The following is a 22601-nucleotide window of genomic DNA, read 5'->3' on the forward strand; positions in this document are numbered from 1 at the left end:
ATACCTACCTAGAGCCATGCTGGTCTCGGGAAAATTCAACTATGTGTCCAACCAGGTCTCTTAGCTGAAGATTAGGGAAGCGATTGTTTCTAAAATCCTCCAACAACCTACTACGCCCAGAAGGCATAATGTCAGATCTACTGTAACGGAGTCGTGAGGGAGGAAACAATTGGCTGCTGGAGCTGAAGAGACTGGAGGTACTTGCTGCACTGCGATACTTTGCTTCTGCTCCAGGTGCTGCAGAGATATAGCGACCACTACCATTGGTTAATCCTCCTAAAATGAAGCAACTCTGTTAGTGAGAAGTCTTAAATACACTATTTTTAAATTGTATTTAGCTCTGTTTTATTAGAAATAGGCAAGATTAGAACCATGAGCATATTTTCACATTTGCTATCATATGACTTTCTAAGTATGGCAGAAAAAAACAATTTTTAATCCCTTTCCAACAAATCCCCAGAAAGCAGAAAACTTGATCAAGGTAGGTCCAACATCTCATTGTGGAGAGAAAAAGCAGAATTTAAACATAGTAATATCCAACAAGAATCTTGCAACCAACCTCTGGACACTACTTCCCTTTCAGAGTGGGCAATTATATACGACATATTAATCACATGATTTCAACAATACTCAACTGATACTTCCAGCTTCTTTTATGTTATGTGACTCTACGAGGATGTAAAGAGATTTGTATCTGCTGTTACACCATACTTAGCTCTAAGGCACAATATAATATTTCAGAAGACTGGCCTCACTACAAATTTACACAGACAAAATATTTTTAAAGATTTTTTTTTTACAAAAATTCAATAAAAGTAGATTGTATCCCTTTAGTTTTAAAAAGATACTTAAGCTATGCCCTGTTCTGATTTGCTTTTTTAAAACCTGCTCCAACAATAGCCATGAGTCCTTCTCTTCCTCCTGCCGCCGTCCCAAACACGGTTGGTGGGGACGAGGGAGAGGGCCTTCTCGGTGGTGGCCCTCTGGCTCTGGAACTCCCTCCCAAGAGAAATTAGATTAGCTCCTATTTTGGCCACATTCCGGAAAGACCTGAAAACCTGATTATTTCAATGTGCTTTTGACTAATTAGGCACAATTTGACGGAGTCCTTTTACCTCCACTTATACCCAGCCAATGCACTTTATTACTGACTGCATGCAGAAGCAGCAGGAAAGTTCAGAGAAATATCTGACTATGATCCTGTATCAAACTCAGGATAACTACATCAACACTGAGTTTGGTTGAGATCCTCTGGAGGTCTCAGCACTGGTAAGACAAAGAAGCACAGCCACATGCTTTTCAATGTTGCCCGCTCCCCACAAGGCACAACATTGCCATGCTGTGTGTTTATGTGTATGGTAAGCCTGAGGTGAGGATTTTTTGGGACTACAGAGGAAGGATGGAAATACCAACCTCAACAGTGCCCAAAAAAAGAGGGAAAGGGAAATGTACACATTTTTATTCCATTAACAGACTAGCAGTGCTAGTGGAAGATGACACCTTCACCCCCCGCCAACCCCTGCAGTCTTCCTTGGTGTTGAAGGGCCCTGGTAAATAATATGGAGTGCTTGGCAATGAGGGAGTCCCTGGAAGTGGGGTTGAGGGAAACTTCCTCAAGTGAAATCTCTACACATGGAGTTTGTCTCCACCTAATTTTAGCCTGCATTAATAGTGGTTATAACTTCATGGTTGAGGAAAGTAATAGTCACACAATTTCCTAGGCTGATCAGGCCTCACATGGAATGCTACATTCAGTTCTGGGCACCTCATTTTAAGAAGGACAAACTGGAATGGATTCAAAGAAACGTAACAAGATTGATAAGAGGTATGGAGAACCAAACATATGAGGAGAACATGTTCAGCTTGAAGAGAAGACTGAGGGGTGGGGTCTCCTCCTCTGTCTTCAAAAAAAGATTGAACAACTATGTACTGAGCAACGGGAAGGTTTTGATGGCCCATAGGACACCTTCCAACTGTATTAAATCCCAAATTCTTATGGTGACCAAGTTGAGATTGTTAGGGTGTTAATAGGTTTTGGGATAGTACCACAAGGTGAATCATTAAGAAACGTGTATTGTTTTCTGTAATATAGTTTGCGAACAGAGGGGGGGCATTCTTATATTTAGAAGAATTTTAGGGCATTAAAATTAAGTGAATCAGATGAATACTGATTGACACAGCAGAATCAATATACACAAAAAAAATCATTCATACACACAGCGAAAGGTTGCCATACAAATTAAAAAGCTGAAGTTTCGAAAAAGGATGGCATCCAAAATATTTTGAGACATGGCCAGAAAGTGCTTCTGCCTGCACAAAGAGGGGTTTTCAAATGTCTGTTGAATGTCTGCCCTGCATGTCACACTCCATGTTAATGCATCAGCTCACTCAACTCACTTGGAAATTTAGGAAAACCTATTTGGAAATCATTTTGAAAAAATGTCATTTGGAAAGCCCAGGCTGTGCATCGGAAAAAAGTAATAGGAAACCTACATTCTTTGACAATCTCCAGTTGTGACTTTCAAATCACCCAGACTCTTCTGGCTTTATTTTTTATAGATTGTTTAGATTATTTTAAAGACCAGGACAGATAATGCACATGTGACATAGTTTTGAAAAATAAATTAACACGTTAACTTTGCATTTGCTCAATATCCAGCGAAAAGGAAGACACAGAAGAGAGACATAGCTTGGTGTATCAGATAACAATGAGATGATTTCTTCTGTGTTCATATTTCAAGGAGCATGCCAATCTCTTGTTCTGAAGATATGCCTGAAATCTAGGGAACATTCAGCGGTGAAATTAATTCAGACATTGGAAAACTATCTGGGAATGTAGGTATTCAATTGAATGTAGTGATATTCTGAAGGCCACAAGGTGGCAGCAGAATTTGCTTAATAAGTAAGAGAAACTGTTATTTCCCTTTTATTTCTAGCACGCAACAGCTAAAGCCCATATTAATGAGCTACACAAAAGTTTTCTTGCTTTCAGCTTGAATTATGATTGCTAGAATTTAGATCCAAATAACTTCACAGTGGAATTAGCACACACAATCAAGGCATAATAATTGGGAATACCTTGCACACATTTTTGTTAAAAAAAACCCCAAAGCCACTGAGGCCAAGTAGTTACATTTCCCATCAGTTTCAATTAATTTACTGTAGGATAAATGGTACGTGACCAGCTCTGTAATTTTTCAGGGAATAAATGAATCTTATTTATTTGGAAAATTGTCCCTGGAAACAATTTTTTCTTTTAATATTTGGCAGCTACTCATAGACAATGAATGAACATAAACTTGCTCTCACTGCTACAAAAAAAACAAAACAAAACAAAACAAAAAAAACCCTGCTCCAATTTTTTATAAAGCCTAACATAAAAGAGTCAGCAAAAATATTGGCCTCTACCTCCATAAGAAATTCATCTATCATATGGGTCTGTATGAGGGATAGGAATCCTGTGAACACACTTATTCCAACTTTATGGAAAGAAAGGCCATAACAACATAATAGCAGACATAATCTTAACAGAGGTGGTAATAGGGTATATTAAAGTGAACACAGGGAAAAAGACCTACTAACAGCAAGCAAGCGCAAATGCTGGCAAAAGTTATAACCAATAATTTTGTCTCCATATTTTCTCTACAACAGGGAAAAACAGGAAGGACTTTTTTTTGGTGATATTGGCACTTTTTTCCATATGGCAAAAGTTTTTTAAAAAATTATGTAAGAGATTCCAGCTTTGATCCATAAAAATGCTTTTTTAAGATTAAGAAATTATCCATAAAATGTTAGTATCTGTCTCTGATCTGTTTAGGGATGTGAGAGAAGGAAATGTTAGAAGCTTCATGGGAAAAAATTGGGGGAAGTCACTTCTTCCATTTCTTTTCATCAACCGATGCATCCTAGATAAAGTGTGTTCCTGCTAGCAGAAAACCTGGATCCAGCCTAGAATACAGGTGTTACTTAATGAAAATAAATTAATTCATTAAGATACCAGGAGTAAGCTTTTTTTGCAGGAAACACCTGTTGCTGATTTTTTTTCAAATAACTACAGTATTTTCAAACAGTTCCTTAAAAAATGGAAGCTTAAAAATGTATCCTGCCTGATAGCCTCATATACCTTTAACATCCTCAAACGTATTTTAAAATTCAAATGTAAAAATGCTCTAGTTGCAATTCACTTTCTGAAGAATTTTGAAAACTTGATTGGATATTTTCCAATACATTGTCTAGAACAAGTGACTGTTAGACAGAGAATAAATTTGTCTTCTAAAATGTCTCTATATTAAAAATAAGTGTTTTTCTGAATTTTTAGTCTTTCTAGTTAGATGAATAAATTCACATTAAAAACTCCATTAGGAGAGAGAATCGTATCATTTGGAAACTAGCCACTCTCTGGAATGAATAACAATTTAAAAATGTGAAATGAGTCACACCAATCAAGCATAAAAAGCCTCAGATCATGTACTGGTTGCTGGTTTCAATTCCCAGATAAGACATATTTCATTTTTAAACCTTTTACAATTGATTTTAAAGCTTGAGCCCATACACAGTAGGGGGGGGGAGTATTTAGTCAGGTACCAATTGTACATGTTCTCCCACTTAAAAAGATGAGAGGCCTGTAATTGACATCATAGGTAGACCTCAACTATGAGAGACAACATGAGAACACACATCCAGAAATCACATTTTCTTATTTTTCACAAATTTATTTGCAAATTACGGTGGAAAATAAGTATTTGGTCACCTACAAACAAGCATGATTTCTGTGTCTCACAGACCTGTAACTACTTCTTTAAGAGGCTCCTCTGTCCTCCACTCATTACCTGTAGTAATAGCACCTATTTGAACTTATCAGTATAAAAGACACCTGTCCACAACCTCAAGCAGTCACACTCCAAACTGCACTACGGTGAAGACCAGAGCTGTTGAAGGACACCAGAAACAAAATTATAGTCCTGCACCAGACTGGGAAGACTGAATCTGCAACAGGCAAGCAGCTTTGTGTGAAGAAATCAACTGTGGGAGCAATAATTAGAAAATGGAAGAGATACAAGACCACGCAAGATCTCACCCCGTGGGATCAAAATGATCACAAGAACGGTGAGCAAAAATCCCAGAACCACACCGGGGGGGGGGGGGGGGGGCTTAGTGAATGACCTGCAAAGAGCTGGGACCAACGTAACAAAGGTTACCATCAGTAACACGCTATGCCGCCAGGGACTCAGATCCTGCAGTGCCAGACATGTCCCCCTCCTTAAGCCAGTACATGTCCGAGGCCGACTGAAGCTTGCTAGAGAGTACTTGGATGATCCAGAAGAGTATTGGGAGAATGTCATATGGTCAGATGAAACCCAAGTAGAACTGTCTGACAGAAACACAACTCGTCGTGTTTGGAGGAGAAAGAATGCTGAGCTGGTGTGAAGCATGGGGGTAGCAACATCATGCTTTGGGGCTGTTTCTCTGCAAAGGGAGTGCAAACCTCCTTCCATCGGCAAGGGCACTGAAGATGAAACATGGCTGGGTCTTTCAGCATGACAATGATCCCAAGCACACCACCAGGGAAACGAAGGAGTGGCTTCGTAAGAATCATTTCAAGGCCCTGGAGTGACCTAGCCAGTCTCCAGATCTCAACCCTATAGAAAATCTTTAGAGGGAGTTGAAAGTCTGTATTGCCCAGCGACAGCTCTAAAACATCACTGCTCTTGAGGAGATCTGCATGGAGGAATGGGTCAACATACCAGCAGGAGTGTGTGCCAACCTTGTGAGGACTTACAGAAAACGTTTGACCTCTGTCATTGCCAAAAAAGGATATATAACAAAGTATTGAGATGAATTTTTGTTATGGACCAAATACTTATTTTCCACCATAATTTGCAAATAAATTCGTGAAAAATCAGACAACGTGATTTTCTGGATGTGTTTTCTCATGTTGTCTCTCATAGTTGAGGTCTACCTATGTCAATTACAGGCCTCTCTCATCTTTTTAAGTGGTAACAGCCACTAAACATTGTTCCCCTGTGGTAAATATATCTTTTTTTTCTTTTTAAACCCTATTCATTACTCTCCTTCACAACAAAAAGAAGAACCCCTGGCATTGTTCACTGCTGGTTATGGCAGTGATCAGTGAGTTCCAGTCTTTAAATGAATACCGGAAGTGCACAGGACACAAATATGTTCTCCAAATGGCTAAGACACTTTCTGAGGCTTTATTGGTTTTTCACAAAAGCTATGTTTCACATAGTTTTAATTCTGGTATAAAGAAAGACTGGAAAGGTTCCATGATGGAATAGAAGCTGCAGCCATTTGCCAGGATCTGGAAAGGAAAGAAGAGTGGGGAACTTCCTAAAAAAGGTTATGGGAATCTTCACATATTATTAATGCATAATGCAGAAAGTTGTATCACCAGATCCAAAGATAATGATCTGGCTGGCCATCGCTGCAAATCTGAAAAATGCAATGAGTCCCCTCCACATTTTTGGAGTAACATTTCATGGTCTGATCTGATCTGGAAACTAAAAATCTCTGTGCAGATTTGTAAAGTACTTACATTTACAGCAAGATGTTTTGATGACTTTCTCTTCAGTCTGAATCTTCTTGAATTACCATATAAGTCGACTTCATGTATAAGTCGAGGGCAGGATTGGGGGCCAAAATTAGAAATTTTTATATGATCTGTGGGTAATTCATGAATCATTCCTCTCAGAGGAGAAAGCATCAACATTGCCTCAGGGAGCCAGCCGCCCCAGCCACTGTAGCCATTTCTCAGCCCAGACATTTGAAAAGGCCACAAGTGGTACCATGGTAGACAGAATGGAGGGGACTTTCTCCCAGGATAGTTCTTGTCTTTAAGCACTCTACTCAGAGAAGGGGATGGTTTGTTTTTTTGATAAGGTACACTACCCACACTGACCTGTCAACTCAGATGTTTTGGGTTAATTTTCTTGTCTAAAATTTCTAGACTTATATATGACTGTATAGGGTATACTGAATCTCACAAACGTGAGGAAAAAAATTCCTATCTTTAGTAACAGCATTTCTACAGATGTGCCAAGGTGTCTACTGGGAAACGAAGAGTGGAAAAGCTCAGCTACATATATGCCTAATTCTCTGAGTGTCAGCCACTGTGTTAAGATGAAAGGGGAATTCTTACATACACTGCAACAGAAAGCTTCTACTGTTTCTGGGGCAAGATACAAATATATGATATATACTGCACTTAGATGCAGCATAGTCTTATTCCCCTCATTACAAAGAGTGCAAGAAAATTTTCCCAAGTGACAAATTTTATGTGATAAACAGAAAAAAGGGCTTTAGACCATGCAACTATTATATTCTAATGTTTCTAAATTCAAAACTTATTTAATATACCTTATTCATAATGTTTTCATCATTGCAAATAATTAAACCAATTCACTAAATGGCAAAATCATCTACAGACTATGAAACACAAAATGAGTAAATATATAAATATAATTCAGGCAATAAAACCTATCATTTGATTTTGGGAGAAATCAAGATATTATGACACCACTTCTGTAAGTAATAAGGTGTTATATACGTTGCTCTTACACAAAGCCAGGAACACAATTTAAACAGGGCCAACAAATATATGTCCAAATCCTAAATAACTATAACACTGGGAAGGAATAAAAGGAATTATTTGGGTGATATGAGAATTTCAACAGCTACAACATGTGACATTTCAAAGTATTTATTGTAACTAATTTTAGATCTCTTCTTTAACAAAATGTCCAATAACAAAACAATTCAAAAGTGTGAAGCACATAAAATTACTATACATTTCACTTACACTAGGTATAAAAGTAATAAAAGGAAATGTATAGTTACACATTGCAAAATATGTCCCACAAAGTATTTAATTATAAAATGAAATTAAGTAAAATCTTTTTTAATAAACAAAAAAACCCCAAACAAAATGCCAGTATACATTTCACTGGCTGAAATATGCAAGTATTACTGATGCAGCAGGTGTAATGGAAAAGATGTATTATAAACTAAGTATGCTATTGCCCTCACAGATTATATATTATTACTTTATGCATTTTGAAGGTGAGGTCCTAAAAGACTTAACGTGAATTCATGAACCAAATGGTTCACACATTCTGCAAATTTTGCTTTAAGTTTTTCTTTAACAAAGATGTGAAACTGATATTATTACCATGCACTAAACATTAGCCTAAAGCTGACTCCATAAAAGCAGACATATGTTCAACACAAATACAGGAAAAATATGTCTTTGCCTGTCATACAACAACAACAACACCAACAACACAGTAACAACAACCCAATCATATTTTCCCTAAATATCAAGCTTTATTTTTATGTGGCAAAAATGCAGGGTTGTATGGAGAAAGTTGTTGCTCCCACAACTGATCCCCTGCAATGGCCACATCAGCAAGATTTGACTGCACTGATCAACAAATAGGGATTAGATCCACTATACAACAAACTTTACTGAAGATGCAAATTGACATCTTTAACCCAACATAAAATATTGATATACATATAAAATACATATACACACATACATATACAAACAAAAAGGGCTTTGTTTTTTTTACCTAAATGCAAACTGGATGAGGATCCATGTGATGAAAGTGATGGCGGTGGCGTAAGTGAATGTCCTGGAGTTTGGCTTGGCAGAGGCATGCCTATTGGGCTTGGAGAGGAGGAAAATCCCAGACTATTGTAAAATGGCTGCCCTATGGGTGCTAGGCTGCTACTAGATCTTTTGTACAAGTCAGAACTAGTAGATAGAGACTCTCTCCTTGTGGCACTACTACTTGCAGAACTGCCAACTGAAGAAGAAATAAAAAGACCCTATTACATACAGTGTCAACCAAAGAAAACCTAGCCCCAACCTACAGCTGGGCAATAACAGATGTGATCACAATAATTATAACAATCATTATTCTACAGACAATTACTGTGATAACCACACATGATTTAATAAATCACAAAATGAATACAATCATTCCTCAAATAAGGAAGAACTCCAAGGATCTCCAAGTCTTGATCTATTCAAGACTTAGCAACATTTTTATAGTATTTGATATTCTGGAGTCAGGCTTTGGGACCAATAGTCAGGCATGTCATACTGTGTTAATATGAACAAATGAGGCTGAATATCAAGTTCAAATCAGTTCTATGAACAGTTCCCCTCATTCCTCCCCAGCTGTACTATTTTGAGAGGCAACCCCAAATCCCAACCCCAACCCTACTCCAACTCAGTGGTGGTTCATACATGCTATAGGATTATTGTTCGTGACAGATTCTAACACAATTGATTTTATGCTACTCTACAGTTATTATTAAACATTATCCCAGGTTCTGCACTTCCCCGAGCTATGCAAAATGACCATACTAAGGCATTCTTGGTCGTGTCTTTTTATATAAATCAGAGGCGGGAACAAAAAGAGTAAAGTCCATTATCCTTTTGAAGGCTAGTCCTAAAATGATCTGTTCAAATGCTGAGTACAAATCATATTAGAAGCTTGTTAGAACTAATTTAATATCTTATTGCCTGATGATAATACAAGTAGCTTTAGGTATTTTTCATCATATGTGAAAGTTTAAAAAAATCAGATTGCCAGGTTTGTTTAACATTGACTTATTATATAAGATTTTACTTCTCTTTAGAAAATATGAGTAAGGATCCTGAGCTTCATCAATTTGTTAGGTTAGTCAGCTTTATCCTTTCATTCTTAACAATTAAAACAATATTAATTGTGGCAAACAAAACACAGAAGCAGATTCGATGCCTGAGAGGACTTGTACTCTGCTAGATGTATATATAATATATATAAACATTTTATTGGAATTATTTCCTTTTAATTTAGAACCCAATTTTAGAATAGTTTAGTCAAGTGAGCCTTTTGTAACAAAAAGAAAGGAAATGCTGTGGCATATGAAAAATAAGTCAGCTTTCTAGACCTCCACTGTATGAATCCAACTATTTTAAGATACATGATGAAGTACTTAATTGATGTGAGTTTAAATATGGGTAACCCAGTTTCAAATCCCATATCAGTTAACAAGTTCATTGGATGGTCTTGAACAAGTCATTCTTTTCAATCTTACCTAACTTAGTGGAATGTTGTGAGTCTAAAACATCATTCCCTAATTGGGCCCCATGAGGTATTCTGGATTACAATTCCCAGTATCCACAGACAGCATGGTCACAAGTCATGCAGGCTGGGGATGATATAGATGGCAATTCAGCATGCTTGAAATGCCCAAATGGCCATGGCTTTCAACTTTTTGGATGGTAGGAAACAAATGTAATAATTCAACTGAAATACAGGCATTCTCAAATTGTGGCATTCCAGCTGTTTGGGCCTCCAACTCTCAGAACTCCTGACTATTCAATAAGCTGACTAGGGCTTCTGGGAGTTGGAGGCCCAAACAGCTGGAGGGCCGCAGGTTGATAATGCCTAACCTAACACTTAGATTTTAAAAGAACTCACAACATTAAGACAAACATTTTAAATCCTCACTTTAGTGTAATTCTGCAAACAGAATAATAGCTGGGAAACTTACATTTACAATCAAATCAGGGTTTGCTTAAAAGTGAATTAACTCTGAAATAGCATAAGGCTACAATTAAATAGGGCCCAAGAAATGTAGGACTACACATCATGTTCTTTTTTATAATTAGACATCTGCTTCACACTAAACTACTGGAGGAAAAAAAACTTCAGAAGCCTACCATAAAAAGTGTGTTTTAAGGATACTCTTCTCCCTATGCAGGAAAATGACAGGAACGTGATTCTCAATATTTGACATGAATAGCTTTCAAATGAAAACATTGTAAGACCTGAATAACAGGTTTATTTCTTAGATTACATTCTGCTTGTTTATTCATTTTAAACAGAGATGAGCCAGCAGAAATTAAGATTCTATGAGGCAAATATGAGGAAATTGTTCTAATGGTTGAAGTGAAGCATTCTAAGAAGGTGTCTAAGATACTTATAAAAATTGTTTCACATGGGACATTTTCCAAGATCAAAGTGTGCAGGCTCACATCTATTCTTTCATAAAGTGCACCAAATTGTGTGGGCTTCAGACATGCCTTTGCCTATGCAAGGTTAGCAACTAATTTGCCTTGCCACATATTCAGATTTTTTCAGAAACAAAAAAAATCTCCACAATCTAAAAAGCTACTGATCTCTAAAGGGGCTTATCACATGGTGAATAAAACAATAAAGATCATTACACAATGAAAATAAAACAACATGACAATGTTTAAGCTTTGAATTAAAGCAATTAAAATATTAAGTGAAGGTACTGCAAGGTGTATGGAAAACCACAGGCTACATTCTGATGCAATGGCAACCCTCCCCCCCCCCCACCTCTGCAGAGAAGCAATGTGCCCAAAGATCAATATGAATGGTGGATCTTTGCTTCCGAAGTCACCCTGTCTCACTGCAAGTACTCTAGGTGGTAGAGGACAGAATGCTCACATCACTCCTCAAAATGTTCCTGAACATGCATTTGTAATTCTGAGAAGTCTACTTTCTCACCTTTGGCAACAATGCCCCTGATAAAATGATGCTGCTAGGAAAGGGTCTATTGGCCACTTTATTAGACAAAAGCAGACCTAGTTGCATTTGTGGGACATAAACTTATATAACCTCTCCACTGTTGTCTTTACAAATGAAATAACTTACCAGATGAGCCAAATCCACCAAGAGCTGACCCAATAGCAGCTCCTAAGGAGCCGCTGCTTCCAAAGCCAAGAGATGTGTTTCCTGGTTGGCCAGGACCATGTGAAAAAAGTGAACTGCTCTGGGAGTTATTGGTCAAAGCATTGTTGCCATAAAATGAATTAGATTGTAGACTGCTGTTTGCTTGCTGCTGCTGCTGCTGTTGTGGCTGGGCACCAAGGGGACGAAAAAGCCCATTTGTGGCTCCTGTGATATTGTTTGCTGTTCCTCCAGCTGAAGCTGCTGCAGCTGTAAAACATATTACTTTTTTCAATTATCATTAGCAATCAAGAGTATTTCCATAATCTCTTAACATTGATTATGCTACTGCGGGCTGAGTACAGGTGGTCCAATAAGATTTAGGGGCCACAAACTGCCCACTTCTGGTATAGAGAAAATTTTATTGGGGGGGGGGATATAATGGCTACATGAAGTTTTAAGCAGAGAAAGGCATTTAGTGTCTAATTAGATGTTACTTTTGCTTTAAAAATGATCATGGATGCACAAATTCAACAGCTTTCCTTTTCTGAAGAGTAATGTTCCCTACATACCTGTATAGAGGTATTGAAAAAACCCTTCCTATGTTGTCCAGAAATTGTAAAGAGCTCAGAGGAGGAAATATCTAATAGTCTGGGAATCAGCAGGAGGCAAGAGTCATACAACATCTACAAAAGCCAGTGAAAAAACAACAGCAAGGCACTCACAACTCTTCTAGCACAGCAGTTTTTAACATCTTGCCCTTTAGATGTCTTGGGGGCTCTTCTGCATTATCATATAACCCAGAATATCAAACCAGATATCCCACATTATCTGCTTTGTACTGGATTATCTGAGTCTACACTGCCATATAATCCAGTTCAAATCAGATAATCTGGATTTTATACAGATGTGTAGAAGGGGCCTTGGTCTTCCAAGTGACAGAAATCCTGTCCATTATTGATGCTGGCCAGGATTTCCAGGAGTTAAAATCAAAATCATTTGGAAAGCCAAAATTTGAGAACCATTTCTCTAGCACATACATTAGTGAGTCTTATCACTAATGTTTAAAACTACGGACCATGCGGTCGCTTGTTGCCCGCTTTTGTTCTAAAACTATTTAGCTGCTTGTGATTCCTTTATTTCATCACTTTTAAACTTATTTATTATGCAATGCTTTTGACACAAAATAAATAAGTCTTATCATTTTCCTCCTGGTTTTGGTATTTCTTTTTGCTTTCCCTCTTCCAATGCTTGAGAGCACTGTGAGGGCTATCACTCCTCTTCTCTACCCATTTTTGCTGGAAAAATGGGATCCCATGCCTCAGCACTATTATGGCCTAACTTCCTATAGCAATATTAACCTATAAGATGTTACAACAGTTGTCATAAGTTGTACACTAACAAATTGGTTCCTGGCTTGCCACTATGTATTGAAATGCCTATGTGCTACAGGTTGGACACACCTACAACTAGCAATGCCTGAAATTATTTGTATGATTAATGTTGTGACTGCACCTTCGGGGATTATGGTTGATGGGGATGGAATTCGAAGAGGAAGAAAAAACCCTCGTGATGAGGGTTCACTGGAGGAGTTGCGCAGGAAGCGACTTAGAGAGCTATATGGGGGATCTTCTGAGGAAGATTCAGATGGGGAGATGGATGCTGAGGAACAGGTGGTGGCTGGGGAAGCGGGCATTGAATGGGCACAGCCACCGGAGATGTCTGGGGATTTGGGGTCTATGGATACTTCTGAACCTGGGGTTTCTGCAGGAGCTGATCCCAATTGGGATGCTTGGAGAAGGGAGGATGGTTCTTTAAGTGTTCATGGGGCTAAGTGTGGGCAGGATGATTGGGACTCCGACGAATTGCTAGGTACTCCAGATCCACGAGCTCTAGCTGTGTGGAGCTCAGACTCTGAGTAGATTTGGGACACCTGGTGTTTGGGTGTGAGTGTTTGGTCACCCAGGAGGAAGGGGAATAAAATGGGAATGTTTGGCCACTGCACTTTGCGTGTGGCAAGGTGTTGCTGAGGCGCCATTGGGATCTCTGTGTTTCCATGAAGACTGGACTTGGACTATGATTTGAATCTGCTGTTATCACCTAGCTTGGCTCTCGCTGTGTCTTATCGTGGACCTGTTTTGGATGACTGCACCCTCTTCAGACCTTGGATCGGAATTTGACCTTGCTACTGCCTTCGCCCTGTGATTGATGACTACTATCGGCTTTTGACTCCTGGCTTGCTCTTTGGACACCGCTGTTATCTCCTGACCTGACCTTGGAATCCCAGACGACGTCTTTTCACCATCCTTTTGGAGCCTTTGGCTTTATCCACATTGTGGAAGCAGTCTACTGCATTCTTAGTTTGTTTGTTTGTTTCCTGACCAATTTGGTGTTTTCTTTTGGGAACTGTTCCTTTGAAAACTACAGAGCCGGCTGGCAGGGCTTGGACTCAGAAAGTGCAGTTTGCACTAAGTTTGTTTAGCTTTGTTTTTACCTGCTTGTGTTGCTGAATTATATTTTTGTTTGAACTGCTCTTGAAGCACTGATAGTGAAGTGTTTCAAGGTTTTTTCTGTGTTAACATTACTTTTTGGCTTATCTGCTGAATAAACTCTATTTTTGTTCGCTAATTGGCGTCTGACTCTTGACAATTAAAATACAGAGCCTTGATGAAAATAAATGTAAGATACCACTGATCAGAGTATGGTCACAGTTGGTTCACACAGGTGTTTCCAGGGAAAAGTACCTTTGAGATACAAGATCTTTAAAAATAAAAGCCAGGTGATGGTAATTTGGCTTTTATGGGTTTTTTTTTTTTTTGGGAGGGGGGAAGTAAAAAACGAAGGAAATGCAAATCCCTTAGAGAATAATCCATACATGGTCTTGTATGTATACATGTGGAGAACTCTCAGCAAATACTAACAGAAAAAATTCCACCACTGAATCTCAACTCTCTTAATGGTAACTACCTGGTATATAGTTTGGGGGGGGGGGCTGAAAAAAAATACTCCACTTTCACTGATGCTAAGGCATGAGGACTCTGTGAAAGTGGAAAACCTGTGAATTAAAAAATTAGCTTTTTTAAAATCTCTGAGACAACACATCTCAAGGAATCTCCAGGTCGTTCAGGGCAATTCTAGTTCAACACTTTGTGGAAAATGACCATAAAGTTGCCCTGGAGGGTCTAGAGACTCCTAGAGAAAATATATTAATCACATCCACACATAATCAAATCAACAAATATGAAAGGCTGAGTATATTATTGTTAGAATTCATTTCCCCCAGTGGAATGCAAAAAGTACTGTGGAAGATCTACTTACCAGCCTGTGCAGCTGCAGAACTGATGATAACAGGCGCTGAAGCCACCAACCTGACAGGTGCTCCAAGTCCCGTTCTGGCCCCAGGACCTACCACCAAGGCACCTGTCTGATCATAATAGGCCGTGGGTGCAAGTACTTGATAGCCTAACCAATATAGAAAACACATTCCAGTAAGCTTCTCTATTATGGGATCAATACTTCTACTTTGCATCTTGCTAAAGAAAAGTTTAATACTAAATGTATAGCACTGTGATTTGTTTTTTTTTCTAGAAATTAGTAACCAGTTCTATTCCAAATCTGTCTATTTTATTCTTAAACTTTGGTCCAGAGGTTTAACACGTCGATCACTTGTCCGGGGCTAAATGGAAATTGTACCCGTGTCCAAACAAGTGTATGCATCTTCCCTGTGCTGGCCCCTTCCTCAATCTGATCATTTGTCTGTCAACACAACACAGGGCTCTCCTCATCACCTGCCCTGATCCTTCCTAGTAATGACGTAATTGCAAGATATTGCTTTTCCTAGCCAGGGAATGGGATGCTGCACAAACAATGCAACTCTGGCAGGAAAATATGGAGCAGGCATATACTACTGATTTGCACTTGCAGGTCAGTTTTAGTTTATGATATCACTTTGAATTCCAAATGTTGATATTGATCACCAAGTCTCAAGAGCATGCCATTTACAATTAGACTTCCAAATCATGAAAAATACTCTCAACTGCACATTTATGAGCTTAATGTTCTTCAATTATATCCTGTTGAAGGCCGTGTCCTCTATTTCCATTATCAGTAGCTCTAAAGATGAAGTAGTGAAATCTTTTTGGGTTTTTCTAATAAAACAACCTTGTCCTTTTACACAGGTTTTCCAAGGACCAAACAAAGGCCTAAATTTAAACCAGACACCTATGTATATTTCATCTAGGAAGGCCAAGAAGTCCAATTTATATTCTCTTATGCACAAACCACAGGCTATTCATAATCTGAGCAACAGCAATCCAGACATGTAATCTCAGAAAGAAGCAGTTTTTGCTTCTTTCTACAAAGATCTACATGCCCTCAACTATCTTACCCAATTATTGTAGATGCTTTGTTATATTCTTGGCTTGTTATATGTTCAAGCCAAGCACAGATTTAATTGTGTCATATGGGTTTCCTCTCATACATATAGATCTGTATGTACATACACAGTGAATTATGTTCATGACTTATATATCAAACCATGAAGAATAGAATATGGGAGATTATGTGTTTATTTATAGGCATCCAAGTCCCTGCAACTTAAAACAAGGTATGACTATATCAAGGCTTGGAATATATAAAGAATTATAAAAGGGCTTCTAAGAAAGAGAACTATTGGTATTAAAAATGTATAGACAGAACTAAACTGTGCTATTCTGTTCTACTACCTTCACTACCATTTTCACATTCTAGCAAATGGCCAGGCTTGCACTGCACTCTTTTACTGCTTCTCTGTAAGGAATGTAAAATAGGCTGTTAGACAATAAACAGTACATGTAATATAACAAGAAATAGATTTACAAATGAAGTTACACTACACTTAGCAATGGGTTCACAAGCAATTACTTATTACATGGTTATCACTAGGAAGTGCCCAATATTGAGAGATGAAGCATAAATTATGTGTGTGCCAAATGTTTCTTAACTGTCATCCAGCATGAGGAAACAGACTGGTTGTGTCCACAAAAACCAGTAAATCAGAATGCCAAAAGGGCTTGGATTATCACTCCCATTACTCCTCTCATTACAGGAATGTCTATAAGTATATAGGAACTCATAAGCACACACACACCACTCTCAGGATATCTGAGCCTGAATAGCAGCTTGACTCTGGTACAGTTAATAGCTGAATTCATACTACTTTATATACTCAAGTTTTATCAAAGAAGAAGAAGAGGAAAAAGAAGAAGAAAAATAAGAAAAGGGGGAGGAGGAGGAGGGGGGAGGAAACAAAAACAAAACAGAAGTCTAGTATTCTCAATCATCAGGTTTGGGGGAAGGTTTCTATAAGGCTTGGGCATCTGGGGGTTTGGACACTGGTGTATGTGCACACATTCATGTATGTGTGATGGGGGAGAGGGCGGAGCACTAAGATATAAAGTAAATGTTGGTATCTCAATAGGCCAGAGAGTAAGCTATTATACATGTCGCTAAATATCAGCATATCTAAATCTTACAAGAAGAGATATTTATTCAGATATGCTAACCCTGTTAGACCTACCCTATACACCCATGTATAAGTCTTGAAATTTTAGTCAAAAAATTAACTCCCCAAACCCTGGATCAACTTATCCATGCCTAAAGGTTATTACCTTAACTCTCCTATATCCGAGTAGAGTAGCAAAAGGCCATCCCAGGAGAACCAAAAAGAAGCACCAACCCTCACTACTCCCTCTGCTGTGATGTCACTTCTGGCCTTTTTGAATGCCTGAGTGGGGAAATGACACTGGTGGGCCAGATGTGGCTAGATTCCTGAGATGATATTGGTGTTCCCTTTCTTTATGGAATGATCCTTGATTTATCCATGAGTCATATTAAAATCCACAATATTTGCCCCAAAACTGCCCTCAACTTAAACATGAAGGTAACTCATAGCAAGTCATTAATGTGTTTAAAGAAAACCATAACATTTGTTTTGGGGGATGATTTAGAGAGGTGGCCTCACTCATGGATCCAGTGTCAGCATCCTTGCTGGATGGTATAGGTCAGAGTTTCTCAAACTGCGCTCCTCCAGATGTTTTTGACTTCAGCTGCCACAATTCCTAAGAACTGGTAAACTGGCTGAGATTTCCGGGAACTGAAGTCCAAAACACCTGGAGGAACACAGCTTGAGAAACACTGATATAGGCAATTCCACTGGTGGGAGAATCCAAGCAAGAATGAACAGGTAGTCAACACTAGTGTATCACTTACAAACAATAACAAGAATTCTACAGAATCCTGGCTTTTTTGTGTCAATGCAAACAATTTCTGCATGGAGCTTGTAAGAGATGTTTATGTAAGAAGAAATTTGTAGAGAAAACTGAAAAGCAGAACAGCTGCTTCTAAATGAAGGTGTAATTTCTAATTTCATCGAACTGGCAATGAGTTCTGTAAATAAAATCCAATGATGGCAAACTGAAAAGAACACTTGTCTGTTGCATTGAAAGTGTCATTTTGTTTTAAAACTTTAATGTAGAAAGACAACAATGGACATACTCCAATAACCTTATACAAAGAAAAAGTTGTTCTCTCTTCTTCATCAACCAGCAATCACATGCTCTATTCATTCTATTGTTCAGCAATATCTAATTGTATCTAGTTAATTGAATCTTCTGGTACCTTTATCTCTTTATTTTACTGAGATAAACCAAATAAAATTGTTTCCACATTTCTTTTAGACTTCTTCAAACTTTTTTTAAGTGTAAGAATCGTCTCTAAACAATCAAAGCAAGTCATCACTCATATTAGAACAATTTGTTCTCTTCTATACACAGCATTTTATATAAACAAACAAATCAACCAAAACACAACTCACCTCAATTCTTCCCAATTACAGATGGCCACATACTAAGACTATAATCTTAACTTAAAATACTGGGGTTGAGTCTCACTGAGCAAATTACCAGGCAAAATCAGAAACCTCCAACTAAACCTGCTCTACCAATGTAATACCATTCATGTTTATTTGGGAGCAAGTCCCCAATGGTCTACGATGACAAGAGCTACATAATAATGCAAAGGTTGCATTATTATCATGGATTGGATTAAGTTTAAAGAACTTGAAACAAAAGTATGTCAGAACAGACATACCAACAATCTTACTTCCAAAGGCAACTTTTCTTCCTTTGCCTCTAGTCTAAAGATTGACTACCACAACCACCATTAATAAAAGCTACATTTCTTCATGGTACAATGAGGTGAGTTACACTGATATATGAAGTCACAACATCAAATGTATTCCGAAGAAAAGCTACTCAATCCATCATGTGACACAAATTTATCCAGAACACAAAATCCCCTCACAATGCATGCTTTCATGTGGATGTGTCCTGTACCCCAGTAGAAAGAAGGTGAGCCAGGATCCTTTCCCCCCAGCATCATTACTGAAAGAGTTTTGACAACTCACAGAGTTGCATGTTATAGTAAAAACTGAAACACACATTTTACCCCAGTGGCCTAATTTATGGATTTTATTGTACAAAAGGAAGACTGTCCTACTTGCACAAGTGAATTATCTTACATTTCTTGTTTTTTCCAAAGCCCAGCATATCACACTTCTTTCCAAAGAGTCCTCTGTTTCTCAGGAGCTGGGCTTTGGAATCTCAGCTCTTGGGAAATGTACTGCAGAAAGGAAGTGGTAATGTGCCATTGTGCAAGAGGAATGTAGTTCATATGTCTTGGGATATAAGTCATTATATTTTTCTGAAAGTACGTTAAATACGTTAATATTGAGTAGTTGATTTAATTCTTTCAGACAGTATAAACACAAACATTCTGGGCTAAGAGGCCAGGAAATTCTCTTCCTTGGCCTTTTCCGTCTTATATATTTTTCTTGCCTTTATTCTGCCAACATTTGTAAAGAAAATAACATTTAAGCTGTAACTCAAGCTAAAAGATAATAATTATAAGAAGATTGCAACTAAATCAACTCATGTGATCACAAAAGCAATTCAGGAATATTTAATGTTACTTTTTTCTTAGTTTCCTTAACTCATCATTATATACCTGGCATGCCTGTGGCAAGACCCTGACCAAAAGCCAAAGCTGGATTTGCTGCCGCAGCTGCTGCAAGTGACTCTGCCTGCTGCCCTTGCTGTCCCTGATTGGGAGTAAGAGGGCGCTGACTTCCTCCAGTACGAAGAACCTACAAGAGACCAAGGCCAACGCAATTTGCTTAAAATGTGAGTATGAAAATGGCTTTATATCATAAAAATGATGGAACATCTCTGTATACTGGACTGCATTTTTAAAAGATAGATAGGCAAATTAAAACGTTGCAGGTGTGGGATACTTTGACAGCAGTATTCTGGCACAAGAAACACAAGCTCAACATATTAGAGTTTCAGCACTGTTTAAAAGAAGGGTAGAAATTTCAAGGAACCCAAGTCTATTCATTTTAGTATGTAAATACTAATACCAATAGTTTCAATTTTAACCCTTGAGTTTTTAACAAATGCAATCATTGATCAGGCTTCTGCAGTTCAGTGCTATTTACAAGAACACTGAACCAATGCAAATATAATGCTTCTTGGCCCTAAACCATATTTAAGAGATTGTTATTAGTCCTAAAACACATATTTTCACCACCTTCAAATATAGCTCACAAATACTGTTTGACTGTTGTCAACTATTGCCAATACAAACCAGACTGTGCTCCAAATGTAGGACATCAACTAAGTAATTGAACAGGAGTTCCAAATTCCAAATACTGAGCACACCCAGCATACACCATCCATAGTTAAAGAAGAGATTTTCTGCTGGAGATTTAATTAGAAACCACTGCTAAGGAGGATGCAATTAGGGGAGGGGGAGGAGCACACTATCACATAACCCATTCTTTACCTGTGGTAAAAAGCTGCATGCTATTATTTCCTTGGCCTCTTGCACAGTTCATAGTGCATATATTTGTGCATATATGACTCTCTTTTTCTTTAAAATAATACAGTGTTCCCTCACTACTTCGCGGTTCACTTTTTGCGGATTCGCTGTTTCACAGTTTTTCAATAAACTCTAAAAGACTATTATAAATCATAAAAATTACAATTTACAGCCTAAGGAAGGGAGGAAATAGAAGCCAAAAGGAGAGAAAAGGAGCCCAAGTGGCAACGGGAGGAGGAGGAGGTGATTTATCAACACACAATTGGTAGATAAAGACTTAAAATGGTGTATAACTACTAAATATTTAAATAAATATAGTGCCTCTACTTCACGGATTTTCACTTATTGCGGGTGGTCCTGGAACCTAACCCCAGCGATAAGTGAGACAACACTGTAAGACTGAGCAAGACAAATGCTGAAAAGAGCAGTGAGATAGAAAGTGCTCTTAAACCTGTTCAGAAGTATGTGATGTTCCATTTGCACTGGGGCTAAGAGACACCAATTCCTTTTTAATAATATGAAGAAATCCAAATAAAATGTTTTAGGGGACATTAATGTAGATTAGCCAAATACACACACATACACACAAACCAACCCCTCAAAAACAGTGTAGTTCAGGTACTAGGTAACATTACATAATGCTTCTTGCACATTTTTGTAATGCAACCCACTTTAAAATGTTTTCAGTTATATAAGACAAAGTGTACAAAATATTTGGAATGGATAACAATTCTAACACAAATTCAATAGCAAAAGACTGTATTCATTAGTGTTTATAGTACGTAGAAAGTACATCTGCTTGTTTAAAATGGACACTAGATCTTCATCAATTCCAGTCATCCCACCACCCCAGAGTAAGCTGTTCTTGAAATGGGGGTCACCTGAACTATAGTGGAGTAGTGCAATAGATAGGGTAGGGTGGTGAAAACTGGATGCTCTTCACCACCCAAATCTTAATAAATTGCTTCCACTGGTACAAAGTTATGACAGTATGGCCTCGATATCCACTGGACTGATACATGCAGTTGCTCTTATCCATGTCTGACCAACTATGTTATTTCTAAGCATTTTTTGCTTCTCTAGCAGAACTCTGTGGTGTACTTGGGCTAGAAGTCCTTCATTACAATAGAGTTTGCTATTATCCACAATTTCGTGTATCCACATGCAGCCCATGAACATATATCCTCTGGGAGTCATACTACACATACAACCTAGAAAGAAGTTCATCTTAGTGCAAGCTTCATCCAGATAGAACTTGTGAATAATTCAGATGGTTTTGCATGAAAATTAACAAACAAATCCAAATAAGATTTAAAATGAAGCCCAAATAACCCCAGTTTTTAATAGGGAATCCTGGACACATATATATTTCTATTTTTTTCTACTGTAAAGCAAGTATCAATCACTGAAACTGTCAATATTGCATAACACCAACTAATTTTCCCACCACTGCTAAAAAAACCTGACCAGCTTTGAAAGGCAAGTGAAATGCATTCACCTGTCCCATTAGGAAACTAAGGGAATATAGCTACAAGTGAGGAGAGAATAAGAAATACGGGATTCATATGATCACAAACAGGTCAAAATGACAATTTTTGATACCAGTATGCCAAGGAAGCTATGGGCACTCTACTGCAGAGTGAGGACTTTTGCAAGTAACAGATCTGTGCTGTCAATAAGTCTGGTACCTGACAGCTTTCCACATCACCCTCTTTCATGTCTTTGCTTGGCAACAAAAACAACTGAAGAAGCTCATCTCAGTAAATTGTCAAAGATATTGTTTAATATATATAAGGACAGATCAAGCTTGAGTAACATTATATTGTTGTGAATAACACAGAGCTCCTTTCCCATTAATAGGACTTCTCTAATTTGAACACCCAATGTACCTGTATTAGCTAGTAACAGGATTAGTGTTCAGAATAGGAATTGTGTAGGGTTACTCTTACAAAGTTGGGAAAATCTGAGTCAGAG

At 38.1% G+C, this 22601-nt stretch overlaps 1 protein-coding gene across 12 annotated transcripts in view; it reads right to left on the bottom strand.

The window, feature by feature from the left end:
- Window positions 1-22601, bottom strand: part of pum2 (pumilio RNA binding family member 2) — a 92028-nt gene that overhangs the window by 21265 nt on the left and 48162 nt on the right. For 5 of the 12 annotated variants that reach the window (XM_062984120.1, XM_062984115.1, XM_062984110.1 and 2 more), the window contains 6 exons: window positions 19755-19893; window positions 15030-15173; window positions 11697-11981; window positions 10736-10768; window positions 8589-8825; window positions 9-276 (listed from right to left, as the gene is read on the bottom strand). In XM_062984120.1, coding sequence (XP_062840190.1) covers window positions 9-276; window positions 8589-8825; window positions 10736-10768; window positions 11697-11981; window positions 15030-15173; window positions 19755-19893 — 1106 coding nt within the window. The remainder of the gene's footprint in view (window positions 1-8; window positions 277-8588; window positions 8826-10735; window positions 10769-11696; window positions 11982-15029; window positions 15174-19754; window positions 19894-22601) is intronic. The other 7 variants (XM_062984129.1, XM_062984136.1, XM_016996874.2 and 4 more) reach the window with 2 other exon arrangements.

Source organism: Anolis carolinensis, chromosome 1 (genome assembly GCF_035594765.1).
Source record: "Anolis carolinensis isolate JA03-04 chromosome 1, rAnoCar3.1.pri, whole genome shotgun sequence".
NCBI lineage: Eukaryota > Metazoa > Chordata > Lepidosauria > Squamata > Dactyloidae > Anolis > Anolis carolinensis.